Here is a 20,569-nt window from a genome sequence, read left to right on the forward strand (position 1 = left end):
TTGAAAAATGAATTTGGAATTTCAAGTTTTCATACACAAGATGCAAAAATGAATACGGAATGCAATAACAAATCTCGATATAGTTCTAAGGATTTTAGATTTATGAAACCATGTAAAAAAAGTACATGGAAGATAAAAGAAAAGAGAGACTAAAATCTTGCCATGCTAATATGCGTTGTACATTTTCGGACAACGAGGGTGAATTTATAGAAGACTTTGGGCGAATTGAGATGTGTTTGGTAGAATCATATTTACTAGTTTTTGGGAGAAAACTGAAGAAATAGAACTTGCAAGAAGGAAAGAGAAAAGGTCAAGGACAATTGACAAAATGGCATCTCACTCTTTCCCTTTAAATTTAAGAGTACAAAAAATGAAAATATTGAAATAGTTGGATGAAATCAATGTACTGGGACAAAGAAGTGAATTAAAAGAAGCAGATGGATAAAGTAATTAATTTTCACAAATTATAAGGATAAATTTATAATTTTTTACTTAATTTATTTATAATCTCTAAGACAACAATATTTAGAAAATAGTACATGTGAGACGAAGATAGTCATCGTTCCTTATTTATTTGCCACTTCAATATTTAGAATTTAGGTAGAGGCTTCTTCAATTGTGCCTTTCTTTGGAATTGATTTGATTTAGGTAGCAAATGTCAGAGACAACTACAAGTCAAATGATTATAATTTTATAATTTTGACTTAGAGAAAAATTGAAAGTGTCACAAAAAATTATATGATCGAATTCTGCATTTTGGCTATCAAAATTATATATGCAGGGAGGAAGCCATGTTATGTGAGGAGGGGGCTTCGACTTTCCTCGTTGTTATTAATTTTTTAAAATTTCAAATATATCTCTTTTTGATTTTCTTTCTCATTAATGGTTCCATTAACTTTTGATACTTTTCATTTTGACCATTTTACTCTTAAAATCTTTTCAATTTGGCCCTATAATTAGGTCGTTTTTCATTTTTGTTCCCATTTTTTTTTATTTTAGTTCCTTTTATTTTGGCTACTTCACATTTTAAGTCTTTCCATTTTGGCCCCACTCAATACAGAATTTCCATTTTTACTATTAAAAAAAAATTGAAAAAACTATTTTAGTTTGATCTCCTCATAAATCAAAGTTACGGTTTAGCCTCCTAATTCTTTTGGCTGGGTCCATTCTTTATTTTTGGAAATAATATTGTTTTCTTGTAAAGGGTATCTGAAATTGTAAAATTGATAAAATTCCATAAAATGAAAATGACAAGATATAAATTATAATAAAGCAATTAAAGAGAGAAGAGAATGAGAGAGATATGACATGATGAGCTCATGATAATGGACATAGAATAGAATAGAAGTCACATGATGGATGATGATGATGAGATGAGTAGACAGAGCTCAAAAATATAAGAATAGAAAAGGGGAAAATCACATGATGGCTTTAACTGAAAGAGGGAAACTTCTGGTCCACCTGCTTCTCTACATATGTCTATTAGTCTTAGGTGTAGTCAATTTGTATGGCAGACTTTCTGTACCCTTCCTTCCTTATTAGCTCAGTCAATTCTCTCTCTTTCTTTCTGCCATTTCCACATTCCTCATTCCATTGTTTCCATGCACTATAAACCCTAATCACCTGTCACATCTTTGTGCCTAAATACAAAGAAAGAACAAATATTATATTGTCTTTCCTTTCTGTAAATATTTACTAGTTGATGTAAATGTGTTGTTGGTTTTTCTTTGCTTCAAATTTCATACATTCATTTGCCCATTTCATTACTCTGCTTCTTTGTGGCATTTTCAACATTTTTTTCTAAATTGATTGAGACTATTCCTTCAACAATTCAACACAAAAGGCAATTTCTTACTAACTTTTAATTTTGCTTACCTCATAATTAACAATTTCCTTACTACAAACAATATTCATTTTTTTTTTATTTTCTTTCGAGACGCTAATAAATTTCTCTCCCTGTAATTTTTATAATATTAGTAAAAATCTTCATGTTAAGGCTGTATATAGTAACAGCTTTTTAAGTAGTTAAATGCTATTTTACATATTGTTTGATAACATATCATTTGAATTAACTTTTAGAGATTAAAATACCCTTTTATAAAAGGTTAACCCTTTAACGTTTTATAAAAAGTTATTCAAATAGTTACTAGCTTCTCAAATAGCTAAACGCTATTAAATCAGTTAATTTTACAAACAAACTCTAATAATATAGCTATGAGTGAATTTGAAAATTTTTTTTCCATAATTATTTAATTGTATGAAGAGACGGATGAAATTTCCTGTGACATCCCAGGTTTGGGGCACAACACTTTAGGCGAATCCCACATCGGCTACGCACAAGGTGGAAGTCCTATACATAAAGGGTGGCAACCTTGAACATGGTAGACACGTTTTGGGCTGGCAGAGAGGAGGTTTTCCCTGGCCCAAAAACAAAACCGTGAGGGTTCAGGCCAGGTTTGGCACCCAAAGCGGACAATATCTACCATGGGCTGGGCTGTTACATTTCCTTTATTAAAAATTTTAATAAAGAAAATATTATGCATGAGATGATGTTGTTATTAATATTTTTGCATATTAAATTTTGAGTAGATGATGCTTTTAGAAATTCCTTTTGTTGTGGTGTACCATGAGAGAAACAATACGATGGCATATGTTAGTGGTTGTAATAGGACCATGCATAGGGGAGAGGACCACTTGAATGTAAAAAACTAACTGTAAAAATGTAAAATCTTATTATTTCTAGGGATAAATTTTTTAACCTAAAACAAAAACTTATTCGTAATAAGACAATATATATTAAATGAAAATCGAAGTCATCATTAATTAACATGTGAAAATTTTAGTTCCCATCTACAGTGCAAAATAAAATAAAGATAAACTAAAACTAAACACTGGAAAGTTAGTTTTAATAAAGATAAAAAATAAACGGATAAAAGAAAGTTCGCTGAACTTGCCGGTTGTGGCTCAGTTGGCGGTGTATGTTGAGCATGTGGGAAGTTTAATGATTTAATGGACAAAACTCGATGACTTCACTTTGTTTTTTTCCTCAACCCAATTATATATTATAAGAAAGTTAGTTGAACCTACTGGTTGTGATTCAGTTGACAGTGCAGATTGAACATGTGAAAAGAGCTCTTAATGCAGAGAGAGGCGAAAAACCTTAATTGTATTAGGAGGTCTTTGATAATAGAATGGGCGAAAAACCTTAATTGTATTAGAAGGTCTTTGATAATAGGGTGGATACCGATAATTTACACAAAAAAAAAAAAAAAAAGTTCATTGAACTTAATTGTTTAAGGTTAAATTTATGTATTATTATTTAGGCTAAATAATAAAAAAGTTTAGGCTTTGACTGTTTTTGTAATTTTACTCAATACTTTTCATTTTGACAATTGTGGCAGTGAACTTATTATTATTATTATTATTATTACGATTATAGCCTTTGTTGTATGTCCATTAAGAGTCCTTAACATTGTATTTGTGGCGTCCATGTTTTGTTACTGTTAGTGCCACATTACCAAATGAAAAAAGAGTAAAAGAACCTGAACTTTTGTCATTTTTGTAATTTTAGTCGGTTCTTTTTATTTTGGCAATTGATGTCTTTGAACTTATTTCTTTCTTTCAAATTTTTAGTTTTTTAAATTTTATTTATTTTAAAACAAATTCATTCTCGGTTACTATAATTTATTTTTTAATTTCAAATTTTCAAATTTAAATTGAATGGAAAGTATATAATGTATTTCTGCGTTATAATGATATTTTAATATTTTGAAATTAAATTCTTATTTTTATAGGAGATTAATTATTAATTAAGTGAATAATTAGATATTAATTTTAAATAATAAATTACATAATTAGATAGACTAATAGGCTGTAATTTGGAGAATCATTCAAGAAAAACTAAATTTTACATGATTAAATCATAACTATTTATATGCTAAGTATGTATATGCAAATACTGTGTAACACACAAATGGCATTTTCAAAATAAAAAAAAAGCCAAAATTGCAAAAACAAACAAAGTACATGATTTTTTTATGATTCAGCTTCTCTTTTCTAATGACATTGCCTGTTGATGTGGGGTTGATCTTTCAAAATATGGATCATGCTGACAGTCATATCAACAACTTCATAATGAACACAAGAGAAAGGTTATAATTGCAATGAAAAATAAATTCAGTGCCACAATTATAAAAATAAAAAAATTGACTAAAATTATAAAAAATACCAAAATTTAAGCTTTTTTTAATCATTTAGCCTACTATTTGAATATTTATAAATATACTCGATTAGGTTCATCAATCACTCAAATTGAGTATTATAGTACACGAATTTGAGTCGACTCATCACTCGAACTATTTGAATTTAAACTCAACCTATTAAAATCAAGTCAAAATTGAATATATATATATATATATATATATATATATATATATATATATATATATATATATATATATATATATATAATAAAAAAAACTAATTATCAATATCAATATCAATAAAAGATCAATAATAAAAAACTCTATCAAAATACCAATAAATTACTGACAAAATCAATTTATTTTATTAAAATATGCATTAAAATTAATGATAAATAACGAAAAAATTATCAATAAAAAATTATATTTTTAAATTTTCATAATTAATTTAACGACAAAATAACTACAATATCTTACCGATAAAATTTTTCTAATTTTTACAATAACATTAGCGACAAAAATAAATAAATTTAGTGACAAAATTTTGTCGTTAATTTACTGGAAAAAATTTTTTGTCACTATATTTTTAGCGACAAGGCTTTAACAACTACAAAATATTTATCGCTATTTTGTCGATAATATGCTAAATTAGTGGAAAAAGTAAGGAATTAGAGACCAAATTTTTTTATGGTAATTCCTTTTATTCTTGTAGTGAAACGAACATAAATAAATTAAACTGGTAAAGTAAAAATCTCTAGTAGTTATACATATATTGGTTTTTTTTGGAGAATTGTAATTGATTGATTTTCCTGAATTAAGTTATTTATTTTTAGTTTAAATAACTAAAATTCTATATTTGATAGTCAAAATAATAATAGGATTAAATTTTAATACTTTCTACATAAAAGAAAAAGATTTGTTCAACAACACTTGAAGTCATTTCTCTATTGTAATAATTCAACAATTTGGTAGAAAGATTAATTTCTCTATTGTAATAATTCAAAATAGTTTCTTACTTTCTTTTTCTATAATGGATTTGATGAAGTAACAACAAGATGGATAGATGCTGGAGCTCTGAAATTAGATGGTCATATTCCATGTGTGAGCTATGAGGATTCAATTTATTTGTTGAATGATAATAATGAATATTGATATTCCAAAAATATAACTAAACGCCAAGTCATAATCTAGTGATAATTGTATATATAGTTTGATAATAAATTTACGTTCGAATTAATTGATATTTGAAATTCAATTTTAATACCCTTACATAAAATCTTTTTAGCTCTATTTATAGCCTGTGCCCAAATCTAAAATAGAAAATTGGAATCCTTCTAAATAGTCAAAATAATAAATCTTTATTTTACTTTTCCTATTAAAAAATCTATATAGAAAAATTATACAATATATTTGTACTTATTTTCTTAAATAATAAAAAAAATCCTAACATTTACTGTATCATTTGTGTTTATCTTTTAACCGATGTTCACTTGGGTTGTTCTTATCATTGATATCTGGGAATATATATTGATCCTCGATGGGACCTACAATGTTGGAGTTGGTCTGGTTTGCTTTCAAAACAATTATAAGGTCAAAAAGCTTTCTATGCATCTTTTCTCAATACATGCAGAAAGGTACATTAATAGATTATTAAATTCTAATACTACCGTGTAAATATTTATAATTGTTAAACCATTGGAACGATGATTTACTTACGCTCCGTGTATATAATTAATTAATATAACTGTAATTCGGTTTATAAAGAATGCTATCTCTGTTTTATAATATTTCGAAAAGAACTATTTTTTAAATGTAATAATTACTATGAAACGGAGATATGCATATATACAGTGGAGGTATGTATTTTCCGTTAAATTAAATTGATTTATATTTTATTTTTTGGGATTTTCAGATGTGTCTTCATGATTGGTCGGGATAAAATTTACCTTGATTTACATTAATGCTTAAAGAGTAACCAACAAGGTATTACTGTGGCTTCCATTCCAACAAAACTAATCCTGAGAATCTATTGACACTAAATTCATAAGATGATAATGGAGCTTTTGAAAATACAAGGGATCTAATAGACATCTGTGTCTGAGTATATAAAAAAGATAGTTTTTGGGGGATGCAATTATAGGATCTGTTGCTTTAGCATTTGACTTCACTTTTGGTATTGTTATTATAAAAGAGAGGTATCATCAATCATCCCTAATTTCAAGGTGCATGAGAGTGAAAAAGCTTTACCACTTAGCATGCATGAAAGAGAGAAACCATTATATATATATACAAAGAAAGAAAGAAAACCTCTCTCTCTATTTCTTGTCTGATTTCAAAGGAAAGAGAGATAGATATATGAGGTTCTGCTGTCTACTGCTGCTTCTGCTGCTACCTGCAGCCAGGGAAACGAGAGAGTAATATATATATAAGAGTAAATTGAAGAGAAAGAGAAAAGAGAGAAGTGCGTAAGTGAGACAATACCTATTGCCGAGGATCCGACCGTGATCTTTTTGAAAAGATATTGTTTTTATTTTTATTCTCATTTCTCTCCTCACATTTAAAAACCATTGTTCACTGAAACTCTATTACAAAATTGTATAATTTTTTGAAAAAAAAAAAAAACTCCTTAAACCCAAACATGGGTTCAATGTGTTGAATTTTTGCACTTTATAATAATAATAATAATATTCAACTAAAAGAGGAGGATTTTAGATTCGAGTCGTCTCATGTACAAAAATTTCATTAATTTAATATGTCAAAGAAATAATTATTCTGTGTGTAGCTCGTTATTTTGAATGAATAAACGAATATTATAATATTCTTTTTTGTCATAAAATAGAATTTATTTATAAATTTCAAAAAATAGAATGAAAATTGAATTCGGGGGAGTTAAATGGATATTTTCGTATTCATATGAAATATGGAATTATAAATGAACATTCATTTATATAAACGTAACTTTTAACTTATAAATACTTAAAATCTCTTATAAAATTATTTTTTTGGCTAAAAGATTTATAAGAATTAGTAATATTATTTATGGATATAAAACTAAAAAATTAATATTATATAAAAGGAATTTGTCAATGTTGGATTTTGGCCATTAACCATTAATTAGTGACTGATTGTCATTAAATCCATGGTATGTTAATTTCGTCAATAATTAATTAATATCAAAGTATTTAAATTTTACTTAATTAACTCGTTTCTGATATTTTATTTTAAGCTAATCGTGTTCTGTAATACTATAATTCAATAAATGAAAGTCTGAAATGAAATGGTCTTTGAATCTTTTGTTATCAGCAAATTATATTATTATTATTATTATTATTATTATTAATCATAAATTCAAGAAAAACTAGCAAATGTTAGAATCCTAAAAGCAGAACAATAAGTCTTGCAGATATTAAATGACTACGATGACAAAATTAGTTATTGTTATAGTTGTTAGCTACTTTAGTAATATTAACTGTTTGAGTAAATGGTTAGTAGGTATTTAAGTAGTTTTTTATAAAATAATAAAACATTAGACGGCTTAACTTTTTATAAAATACTATTTTAACCTCTAAAAGTTAGTTCAAGCACTATATTACCGAACATTATAAAAAAACACTTTCACTTATCAAGACGCTAAAATTTACTTAAAAACTATTGCCAAACACAACCTACGTAATGATATTTTGAGTTTTTATTGTTTAAAATACAAATTTAAACTTTAACCCTCACTTAGTGCACAACCATACATACATATTAGCCCTCTGAGAAAGATTTAAAGATGGAAAATGCAAATATTGTTAGAATATATATTACATATGTTATATTCCAAAAATGTCATATGTACGAAGGTAAAAAAAAAAAAAATACATCAAAGCCAAAATTCTTAGTAGTCTCACATCTACTTGTATTTTTGGATCTCTTCATTGGAGCACTCATCAAACTTTGTTTTCTCTTTCTCCTAATTAAACAATATATCAGACACACACATGCACATCTCAGTAATTACCTAAACAAGGACTATTCTGTCAACATTAAACCTCTGTAAAAATCTTCTTAAATGTAGTTTCTTCATTGATTCAACCAACATGGTCCAAATGCAATTTAGGGCAATTCTTTCATATCCCCACCTAGACCATTAAACCCATTCCATGAAATGTAACATCATCCCCACAAAAGAAAAATCCCAATTTCCAACAAAATTACAAAATTTCTTAACCCAACCCCATCATTTTACATACATAGCAAAGTTTCTAATAAAGTAAATCAAAAGCTATTTAGTTCTTCAATGGAAGAAACTCAAAAAATGGGTAAGGAGTAGCATTCATGTCTGCTGCAACTGCTGATGTATCAGTTTCTTTATCATTAATGTTTCCATTGCCATCGCTACAACCACCACCACCACCACCACCACCAGCCCCACCGTTACCGCCAAGAGGAAAGAGTTGAAGTGTTTGAGATTCCCCAGAACCAATATTGTTTTCTTCATTGATGATACCATTGCTGAAGTGGTTAATAAGGCCATGCCCATTTTCTCTATAGGGGGCTATGAAGATATTAAGGTCATTGCTACAAGTCTTAATGAGTTTTGGGTCCATTGTTCTTATTGTTGGTGCAGGTCTTGTAGATGCTGTTGTTATTGTACTACAACTAGTAATAGTACTAGAGCAGTTAGTGTTTATGAGGTGGGTGGGAGATGGACAAGACAATTGCATCATTTGCCACGTGGCATTCCTTTCCATAAAGTTCCTTCTACGTTCTAATTCTACCTCATCAAATTGGATCCATCCATCTGGTGATGATCTACATTCTGCCACCACTGCTGCTTTTGCTGGCCTTTGTATTGCAATAGATTCCTGAAATTTTTTATTTTTATTAATGAAAAAGACCATGCAATATATTAATACATTAATAACTTTCTTGCCTTATTATCAACTTAATAGGTTATTATCACTAAATTAATAGATGCAAATTAGAAGTTAGAATAGTGTTATAGGGTTATCTAGTAATGTCTTTTCCAGGTGGGTGTGCTCCAAATCCAAAAATATACAAAAGGGTGCCCAAAAATGAAAATGGTCTAAAGTGCTATGAGTCTAAGTAAAATAAGCACAAGACCCAAAAAGAAACCAGCTAGTTTGATAACACATATAACAGCAGCCCCGACAGAAAGGAAGGAATGCAGCTTTTAAACCCTTTTCATTTCCCAACATATAAAGTTCATAACTTGTTGGTTCTTCTCTTATCTGCATACATTTACTTATCTACTCCTATAAAGATTACTTGTTCAAATTCTACTCCATGCATTATAAAAGAAAAAGAAGAAAAGAAAAAAAAGGGTGTAATGATAAGCTAATTATCAAATCTTAATTGGTATTTTATATTCCTTTTTGAAGAGAGATTAAAGATTATATATATTAGATTAGAGAATAAAGAGAAAGACAAAGGAAATAAAAAGAATGGACCTCTGGTAGTGTACTGCAGTTTGTAGAGGGAGCCCAGCTCTTGGTCTGTTCACCTTCATTGTTTGTCCTATTTGCCCCTTTAGACAAAAAGAAAAACAAAAAGAATACAACTTTATATTTTTCTCTCTCTAAAAAAACAACAATTGGAATTCTAAAAAGTAACCCAACAAAAACATCTCTAACTAACAGCTAGTAAATGGAATTGGAAAAGGCCATACATATCAAACATTTTTATCTTTTTTTCCAACCAAGATTTGGAAATATAACTGTGTAAAAAGGGTTTCTTGTATATATATATTCGCTCACCTGATTCTTTCCTTTCAAAGATTTCAATATCACGGTGCTGTTGTTGCTGCTGTTCATAATCTGGAGCTGCTGCAGATTCCATTTGACGACGCCGTTTTTGCCTTTCTCTTGCCTTGTGGTTTTGAAACCAATAAAATACATTCTTTCCTTCTATCTTTCCATATCTTCGAAGCTGCGCAGTTATATGTTGAATTTGCTCAGCCGATGGAGTTCTAGTTCCTCTTCGATATAATTCTTCAAGTGTTCTTAGCTGCTCTGGTGTTGGATTCCATCTTGAGCTTACTACTACTGGTTGTGTATGGATATCTCTCTTGCTTTGATCAGCCATACTCGCTGCCAAGATTTAAACAATAATATATTTAAATATTATTCGAAGAAAAAAAAAAGTCGCAAGTTCTAAACTCAGTTGAAGCCAAATTAACAAAGAAAAAAAGAAAAAGAATGCAACCAATGAGCTTTAACTCAACAATACTGGATTCGTTTCCAGAATGGTAAAATTGCAAGAAAAAAAATAAAATAAAAGCATACCCAAATGGTGATTTAGAGAAAAGAAATCACTGCCATAAAGAGTTCTCAGTCTTGGAGGGCTAGTGTTAGAAGTGTTGTTTGAAGGAGGAAGTGACGGAGTTCTTGGAATGAGAGGCCTAAGTCTTCTTCCATTGAAAGAATCAGTAGGCATGTTAAAGTCACCACCGTCATTATAACCCATCATCCACATTTTTTGATGTAGAAGTAATTAAAATCTTAAACACAAAAGAGGGTTTCTTTTGTTTTTCTGAGAATAAAAATGGGTTGGAGGTTTTAGACGTAGAAGTGGATAATAAAAACAAGAAGAGGAGTAAATTGGTTCTCTTTCTAATTTCCTGAGAGGGGGGGAATGTGTGCTGGCTGGAAAAATGGGTTTTGGGTTTTGCAGGAACAGGAATAGCATGCAAGAGATGCTACAAAAAATGGAAGTGCCTACCTTTATAACAAAGGTAATAGAGATTGTTTATATATAGTATATATTGATGCTAATAAAGAGAGTTCTAGTTTTGGAACGGGTTAGCTGAGCTGAAATGGTGTACAAGAAATTTAGTTTTTGAGGACTTTAAAAGAGATGGGGATTGATCAACTCTACATCTACAAACGAGATGGATAGATAGAGAGAAAGAGAGAGAGAGAGAGAGAGAGAGAGAGAGAGAGAGAAATTTTATGCATATGTGTTGGTTTATTATGGAACATCAAAAAGTGAGAGCGTGACATGAGGTTGACTAGGCTATTTTAGAGAGGGAGAGAGAGAGTTGGGGTTTTCAATTTTTCTTTTTCCAAATTGTGGTACCACTTTCTCAATTTTAAAATGTAAGAAATTTATTATATCTATGTATTAAAAAAAAATAACTATTTTTAAGCATCGCTTTTTAATAAAATTTGTATTATTGTAAAGACATTGTCTAGTAGTTAATGTATATATAACATGACAATATATTCGAGTTTAAATTTCCTTCTCAATACTAAAAACAAAACCCCTAAAGTCAAGAAGAATTTTATCTTAATATAACTCTCAATCAAAGCATGAATATACGTATACAAATCAATAGACATATTTTACATTATTTATAATTTTTGGACAATAAATAAAACTTTAAATATTATTATACATATATAGAGAATGTACATGAGTCTTATTTGTTCATTTTTAAAATAAAAATTATTATTTTTCGAACTAATTTAATCTCGATTTCAAGTTTCAACTCATAATCTCAGAGAAAAGAACTTCACTAACATTAATTAAGTTCATAAGCTTATTGCTTTAGTAGCATTCTAATTGTTTCCAAAAATTTTTTGGGAAATAAATAAATAAAATAAAAATATTAGTAGTAAAATAGTATTTGACCGGCACAATGAAAAAAAAATATAAATATATATTGAAGGAGAAAGTGTAGACAGAAGAAATAGTATTAGTATTAGTAAATGACAAAAGCAAAAGAAAGGTGGAAGAGGAGAAGAGAAGGGGAAGCGTGGAATTCTGGGAGGTATATTGGGAGTAGCAAATGAAAAACGACGTGACCATGATGAGTTTTATCATAAGCCTCATCACACTTTCTTTACCCCACATTTATTGTTCTCTTTATGTCTCGTGCCTTTCACACTTATTCTCAATCCGAACTGCCCCTCTCCTCTCTCTGCTCCCTTACCCTTTTCTTTGTCTACTCTTCTAATTACATGCATATCATCTCTTTTTTTTACTGTACGTACATCTCTTTTTTACCCTGCCCCTAATTTATAATTGTGCATTTACAATATTTGAATAATGTTTATATGATTTTTATTATCTTTTTTTCTTATATAACAGGTGTACTCTCTTCGAACCGTAAAGTGCAAAGATTTTTTGCTCTACCAGTAAATATATTTTCCGAATATTCAGGGACAGCCAGTGGGCTCACTTGACCAACTGATGTTGTAATTTTATCTAGGATATTATGAATCTTTATGTATTTATTCCCTTTGAATTTATAAAAATGCTCCTATTCAAATATGTTGATGGAATATATTTTGTGTATGTTATGTCCGTATTGGAAAACTTTTTTAGATACATCACTGTAGAGATTAAATTTGTACTCTTACTCTTACGAGAACTATGATCTCGAACGAACGAGTTCTGAGAACTTTGTTGATTTTGTTGTCCTTTTTTATGTTAACATATGTGTGGTGACTAGAATGATGTTACACTATTACGTGCTATCACAATTACTGTGTCTTATTTTTGGAATCTTCTCTTCCCTTTCGCTTGTCCCTTACTTCTGTCTCTCTCTCTCTCATTTAAATTTGTCGATGGTGAGCTACCTTTCTTACAGTACATACAACTTTGGTCATTATGAAGGAATGATTCTAATCAAGTGGGTGTCGGTGTGGTTTATGGTTGTGGTGCCTACTCTCTGTACTGTTTGGAATTCTCTATATAATTATTGCTTAATTATTATATTTTCAACTTTATTTGTTCCCATACAATATCTATAGCAAGTCAAAACAGGTTTTTTTTTATTATTTTTTTTAAACATTTACAAACTAATATGGGAGAGTTCTTATTGTTTTTGGTCTTTCAATTATTCTATTTAAACGCAGAGTTATATCTTTTATTGGACAATTATATTTAATATTAATATTAACCATATTGTATATAGATGGATTTTGGTGACCCGTGATAGACAATCTGACCTAATATTTCCAATATCTTCCATTCACACTTGACAAGTAAGATTTCATTGTGTTAATCTGTTTTTTTTTTTTTTTAATAACCAGGAGATGTAATCCTCTTAGACAGCAGAGTATAAAAATTTTTAACCCTATCAGCAAAATGTGCTTTCCGTAGATCGAACTTGTGTTCTTATTTTTATGAGGTAATCCTTTTATATATATTTATTTTTATTTTACTAATTTACATGCAGAAAAAAGCTTAGCATTTTCAAGTTAGTAAATCCAAACTATCAAATCCTCAAAATAAATCCAGCTTCACTCGTAAATGCTAAGTAAAAAAATTTGGAAAACTTTAACTTACATAAAATTGATCTCTTCTTCCCCACACTTGATAACGGATGGTGTAACCAGGCAGGCAGCCTGCATTGGAGAGCTCATGAATATGCAATTTTCAGGAATTACTATTCTTGGTGAAATAGAAACACAATTGTAATGTAAACTTACTGTATCTAGACTTGTCCGTAGAAGTTTTGACAAAACATTCTTAATTCCTTCCAGAATAAGAAATTTGAATTCTACAAAGATCATGTTCCGATTTCTAGTATCCATAATCAAATGAAATTTAGAATTCATGTTTAGTTGGTTTTGTAAGTTTGTTCTATAGACTGCATAGGTAGCAAACTTTTTCTTTTTTTTTTTTAAATGATTATAGGCAGTAAACTTAAGACAACAAAGCACTAAACATCCTTGAACTTTGACTAACCCGGTCTATAGGCTCATTTATGGACCAAATCAAGAAAAATAATGGTATTTTACGTATTGTTCTTACTTTATGAGAGCTAAGATCTTCGTGACATCTTGAGTTGAGCATCTCACAAACATAAAATGTGTATAATTATTGATCAATGAATGAATAATTGAAAAATAATTCTTTTATACAAGCTCAACTTCTTATAATCTAAACAATCTATGTATTTTTAATTATGCAATATATACATCCCTTCCAACAAGAATGAATAGGGATGAGCATTTGGTTCAGTTAATTCAACCAATTCGATTCGGTGAATAAATGTTTAATTAAAAATTCGGTTAAAAGAAACTAGATTTTAGATGATCAGTTAAAAGTTAATTGAATTAATATTAACCGACTCAAGAAACTATTTTGTTTTGATTAAGAAAATAATAAAATTAAAAATTAAAATATTTCAATTTTTATTTTAATTAAGTAGTGATTCATAATTGTGGTTAATTTTATTATGGTTAAAGTTGATTAATCACAAATTTCTATTACATCTGGTTGGTTGATTAAATTTTCATTTTCTTTAACTTCAGTACGGTTAATGATCAAGATTAATTCAGTCAAAACGATTTGGTTAAGTTCTGTTAAAAAATTATTTCGGTTAAATTAAAAAAAAAATCCGGTTAATGTATTTCGATTAAAAATGTTATTTATATTGGCTAATTTAACCGAATGGTCATCGCAACGAAGTCAGAATTTAAATAAGAGGATAAACCATATAACACTAACTCAAGGAATTACACGGGTGTGGTTTCTCACAAAAGCATAATCTCTGCTTTAAGAAAAATTTTATATGAAAAGGCATGTAGGATTTTTATAGTCATTGTAAAATCTAAAATTGGACCTAGCTTTTAATTGATTTTGAATGTAAATACATATGATGACTGGAATTACTTTGCTTGGGCCTATGATGCACAGAGCGTAACCGTGTCGAACACTGATACTCTTTGAATACTTTAAAAAACGTGTCCGATTATTTTTTAATTTTATTAATTTTGGACACTTTAATAACACTATTTGGACACTTTAAATACATTTATAAAAATTTTATAAAACTTTTAAATAAATTTGTAACAAAAATTTTAAATTGAGGTCATAAATATAAATTAGATAAATATATATACTTTAAAATAAAAAATTACAACATATATAAAAAGAAAAAACCCTAAATCATTACGTAGGGTTTATAATTTTTTTACCAAATTTCAATACACTTTAAACAATTGAATTATTTTAATTAATCAATGATACATTATTTCATATCAGATCAATAGTACAAGATAAATTAAATTGGACTGGTTATTATTAAAAAGTTTTCCTAACTGGATGCACATTCCAAAACTTCTATATGTTAGTACTTAATTAGTTAAATTATCATGTCATTATTAGGCATGGCCACCGGTTCGGTTCTAACCGGAACCGAACCGGAACCGAACCGTACTGTAGACGAACCGGAATCGGACCGAAACCGGCGGTTCATAATTTTGAACCGGAACCGGCGGTTCAAGGGCCGGTTAAGGTTCATGTGGATGTTAAAATATGAACCGGAACCGGCCCGGAACCGGCAGTGAACCGGCGGTTCCGGTTCGGTTCGAACCGGATACACAAAAAATTGTAGCTTAAAATTTTTATAAAAAAATTTATATCAATTGATTTTATTGTAGTTGATTTGATTTATGGTGAAGAGAAGTAAAATGGTATATAAGTTATAAAAAGTTGTGAAAAAAATACACATTTTTTTACTTAATTTATATAAAAAATGGTACATGAATAGTTGATTTATATAAAAAAAATACTTTCAAGTGTACAAAAAAAGAGTGTAACAGATAGTTTTTTATATGATAGGTGTTTTTTATTTATTTTTTGGTAAATAAATTTTATTCATTTTAATCATTTATTTATTTATTTACTGTAATTTACTAAATTATATAAGGGACAATTTGGAAAACTAATAAATGAGACACATGTATACATATGATGAGTTGATGATTTTTTATTTCACAATCAATTATATCCTAACTCTTCTCTTATTCTCAATTAAAATTCTCTCAAATTTTCATAGTTCATTATTTTTTCTATTGCTTTATTTTCCTTAATGTTGGAATTATCTATTGTTTATTTTTTATTTTTTTACATCCAATTCCAAGTTCTTTCTCTAATCTCAAAATTTTCCATTAATAAATTTACTTCATTTGATTTTTTAAATAATTTTCTTAGTATTTGAAAATAATAATTTCCAACTCATTCCATTAATTTTATATTCCATTTATAGTTTTTTATTTTAGTAAATTAGCAAAATTTGAAAATTTAATGTAATAATAGTTCTAAGTTAGTTAATAGATGTTTTTCTTTTAAAATTTATAATAATTCATTTAGTTAATAAAATTTAAACATTTTAAATTTATTATTTATTCATGAATTCGGAATCAAAATTTTATTATTTTTTTAAAAATTTGCGTAATGCCGGAACCGAATCGGAACCGTAATTTGAACCGTCGGTTCGCCGGAACCGTGCTGAACCGTGCCGGAACCGGAACCGGGCCGGAACCGGAGGTTCAAGGGTCTGTTCCGGTTCAAAATTTTAAACATCTCGAACCGGCGGTTCAGTGAACCGGAACCGGCGGTTCACTGAACCGGCCATGCCTAGTCATTATTAACATTATTTTCTGTAGAGTAAGTTTTAATTAATTCAAGTACAGTTTATTGTCAATATACAAGATTATGTCTTTGAAAAAAGTATCTAGATGAAAATATATTTAATGATTGAACTTTGCTAGGCATTTATAGGTATACATGGATTAGAAATATCATCTATGATATTATAGACCTTTACAATTTTATTAATAGTCTTGTACACAGGTTTTACAATTGTACATCTTCAAAACATTATAGTTTTTTTAAATAATTTTTTAAAAAATATATATGGTTATATTTATTTTAAAATTTTGAATATTTAATTGTATATGAGTAAAGGCTGAGGTTAATTGATTGTTACTTAATAGTTTATTAAAACTCCTTCCAATTAGGTTTTGACATGAAGTTATAAATCAAAATTTTTTAAAAATAATAATATAATTCAATAATAATAGTTATTCAAACGATTCAACAATATCCGCGCGAAGCGCCGAATTACGACTGTGTCTATAAAATTGAATTGAACTGAAATGGTTCAATTAAGTTTAATTTTTCAATTCTACTTATTTTTTTATTAATCAACTTAGTTTTTAGAATTAAAAAAAAAAAACCGAACTAAGCTAAAAAATTATTTTTTTGTTAAAACTAAATTTAATTGAAAATTTTCAAAAATTAAATTAAATCAAGCCAAATTAATCTGTGCATTTCAATTCCGTTGGGTTGGTTGCTATTTAATTCGTAAATAATTTATTTAGCTATAATAAAAAAATAATTCGCCAATCAATAAAGTGTTGGTTCGGATAGTAAGCGATTCAATTCCTATAAAGGTGATTATATACATTTTATTACAGGAAGCCCATTTTGTTACGAGTGTGAAAAACACATTCTATGACCCCCTTCTAGTTATACTCGAAAGAAAAAAAAAGGGAAAAAAAAAAAAGAAAGATAATTCGCCCTTTGCATTTTAGCTCTTCAAAAGTCCCAAAACCGAAAGCAAAGCAAAAGTGGGATTGAGCTTGCAAAGATTCCATCTTCATTAAAACAAGGCTGCTAAGCCGGCAACAGTCAACACTTGCACTACTAATGGCATTAGCTACAAATGGCAACGATTCACCCAATAAACTCCACTTACTAACCAACACTTTACTCATCTTTCACTAGCCGGACAATTCTCCACCGTTGGATCATTTTCAAGCAAATATATATATATATATATATATATATATATAAAGAGAGAGTCAGTTGGCAGTTAAATATATACACTGCCATCCCCATTTCATCCTTTGGCTCAAAACACCCGGTTCAGCCAACATGCGCGAAATTCTTCACATCCAAGGAGGGCAATGTGGGAATCAAATTGGATCAAAGTTTTGGGAGGTTGTATGTGATGAGCATGGGATTGATCCTACCGGCCGGTACACCGGAAATTCTGATTTACAGATAGAGAGAGTAAATGTATACTATAATGAGGCTAGTAATGGTCGTTATGTTCCACGGGCCGTGCTTATGGACCTTGAGCCCGGAACTATGGATAGTATCCGGACCGGCCCTTATGGGCAAATTTTTCGGCCCGATAACTTTGTTTTCGGGCAGTCTGGGGCTGGTAACAATTGGGCCAAAGGGCACTACACTGAAGGTGCTGAGCTTATTGATTCAGTTCTTGATGTGGTAAGGAAGGAAGCAGAGAATTGTGATTGCCTGCAAGGTTTGCTTTCTTTCTTCATTTATTATCATGAACAAAATTACCAGATAGAAAGAAATCTTTCTTCTCCCTTTTGGTGGTTTTCAAAAGCTAATTCTTTCTGTACAAAACCATGCAGGATTTCAAGTATGTCATTCTCTTGGCGGTGGAACTGGGTCTGGTATGGGAACTCTGCTTATTTCAAAAATCAGGGAAGAGTACCCAGATAGAATGATGCTTACCTTCTCTGTTTTCCCATCTCCAAAAGTATCAGATACCGTCGTTGAGCCTTATAATGCTACACTTTCTGTTCATCAGTTGGTAGAAAATGCTGATGAATGTATGGTGCTGGATAACGAAGCCCTCTATGATATTTGCTTCAGGACTCTCAAGCTCACTACCCCAAGCTGTAAGTAGTGTAATCTAATAATGCAATATTTGCTCCTTGTGGGATCTTCTAACATTCTTGATTCTTGTTTCCTCTTATCAGTTGGAGACCTAAACCATTTAATTTCATCAACAATGAGTGGTGTAACTTGCTGCTTGCGCTTTCCCGGTCAGCTAAACTCAGACCTGCGAAAACTAGCTGTGAACTTAATCCCATTTCCAAGACTTCACTTTTTCATGGTAGGGTTTGCTCCTTTGACCTCTCGAGGTTCGCAGCAATACCGTGCACTTACAGTCCCTGAGCTAACACAACAAATGTGGGATGCCAAGAACATGATGTGCGCTGCTGATCCACGCCATGGGCGTTACCTAACAGCATCAGCAATGTTTAGAGGGAAAATGAGCACAAAAGAAGTAGATGAGCAAATAATAAATGTACAGAACAAAAATTCTTCCTACTTTGTAGAATGGATACCAAACAATGTCAAATCTAGCGTTTGTGATATTCCTCCAAGAGGTCTTAAAATGGCTTCAACTTTCATTGGGAATTCAACTTCAATACAAGAAATGTTTAGGAGAGTTAGTGAGCAGTTTACGGCAATGTTTAGAAGAAAAGCATTCTTGCATTGGTATACTGGGGAAGGAATGGATGAAATGGAGTTCACAGAAGCTGAGAGCAACATGAATGATCTTGTTGCGGAGTATCAGCAGTATCAGGATGCTACAGCTGATGAACATGTTGAGTCCGAGGAAGAGGAATTCTCCGAGAATTGACTTTGTTCGGCTAATTTGTTGCTCCGTATGTTTCGAGCAGTAATAAATAAATAGTTTGAATTTTGTTGTTGTTGTTATATTGCTCTATTTCCATTAGTGAAATGGCGTTGTACTAGCTGGTGTCAGCTTTGTTCGTTTGCCTTCTTAACTGAAATTTTCTTGTTAAGATTTGTGAAACCTTGAACTTGACCGAATCAATACATTTTCATTTATTATTAATGGGAATTGGTCAGATTGTGTTAGTTTCAGATCGAGTCATTTTGAGTTCTCGTCTTTTTTTTCTTTTTTGAATCATTTTCAGATTGAATCAGAATGCTTCGGGTTGGCATGTCAAATTATTCATCATATCAATTTCCAAACTGAGTCAAATTTATAAATTTTAAGTCGGATAAGATTATATCAACTCACTTTTTTTGGGTTTTGAAAATAAATTTTCACTTAGATATTTTTTTTAAAATAATTTGATGTTATTATAAAAATATTTTTTATTATTAAACACAATTTCTTTTTATTATTTACATTGTTATTTTTCACAAAACTTTTTTATTGTGGAGCCTAGTCAAATTTTTTAATTTTATTGATCAATACCGTGAATTTTTTTTTTTTCAAATCAAATCTAACTTCTGTCTGCATTCCATCAAATTTGTATCACATGGCGGTTAAATTTAATTTGTGAGCCCATGAGATGCCTCGTCAATCTTAAATCGCCATTTCATGTAAGTGAAATAAAAAATTATTATTATGTACTTGAAAATCTTAAAAATTCAAAATGAAAATCTAAAAATTGTTATTTTAAAATCTTTTAAATTTAAAGTCTTTCTTCTAATAAAAAATTTAATAGTTTAACAATTTTCAAAATAAAAAACTATTAAAATTTTATTTCTTTTCTACCATGAGAGTTTCCTAAGTTTATATTTTTAGTTCAATTCAATTTGATTTTTACAATTTTGATCTCAAATCTTTAATCAACTTTTGGCTTTTATTTTTTATAAAATTAATGTTTTTCTAAATTTAGAAATTTTAATTATAAATACTAATTTTTATATATTTTAATTAAAAATTTGAGATTGTAAAATTAATAATCCATAAATAATTATTCCATATTTAATTTGAACTAAAATTAAAAATAATTAAAAGGTTTCAATTTTATTAT

General features: G+C 29.3%; 2 protein-coding genes across 2 annotated transcripts; one reads left to right on the forward strand and one right to left on the reverse strand.

The window, feature by feature from the left end:
- Positions 1-8,239: 8,239 nt before the first annotated feature.
- On the reverse strand, positions 8,240-11,211 carry WOX1 (WUSCHEL related homeobox 1). Its single transcript, XM_012233154.4, has 4 exons — positions 10,493-11,211; positions 9,965-10,297; positions 9,659-9,735; positions 8,240-9,052 (listed from the first exon to the last, which is right to left on the reverse strand). The coding sequence occupies exons 1-4, from the start codon at positions 10,680-10,682 to the stop codon at positions 8,474-8,476; spliced, it is 1,179 nt and encodes a 392-aa protein (XP_012088544.1). The 5' UTR covers positions 10,683-11,211; the 3' UTR covers positions 8,240-8,473.
- Positions 11,212-17,885: 6,674 nt separating this feature from the next.
- Positions 17,886-19,624, forward strand: LOC105647159 (tubulin beta-4 chain). Its single transcript, XM_012233155.3, has 3 exons — positions 17,886-18,279; positions 18,395-18,664; positions 18,746-19,624. The coding sequence occupies exons 1-3, from the start codon at positions 17,886-17,888 to the stop codon at positions 19,414-19,416; spliced, it is 1,335 nt and encodes a 444-aa protein (XP_012088545.1). The 3' UTR covers positions 19,417-19,624.
- Positions 19,625-20,569: the final 945 nt, after the last annotated feature.

Source organism: Jatropha curcas, chromosome 8 (assembly GCF_041381405.1).
Source record: "Jatropha curcas cultivar XTBG-Jc1 chromosome 8, XTBG_Jcur_1.0, whole genome shotgun sequence".
NCBI classification, from domain to species: domain Eukaryota; kingdom Viridiplantae; phylum Streptophyta; class Magnoliopsida; order Malpighiales; family Euphorbiaceae; genus Jatropha; species Jatropha curcas.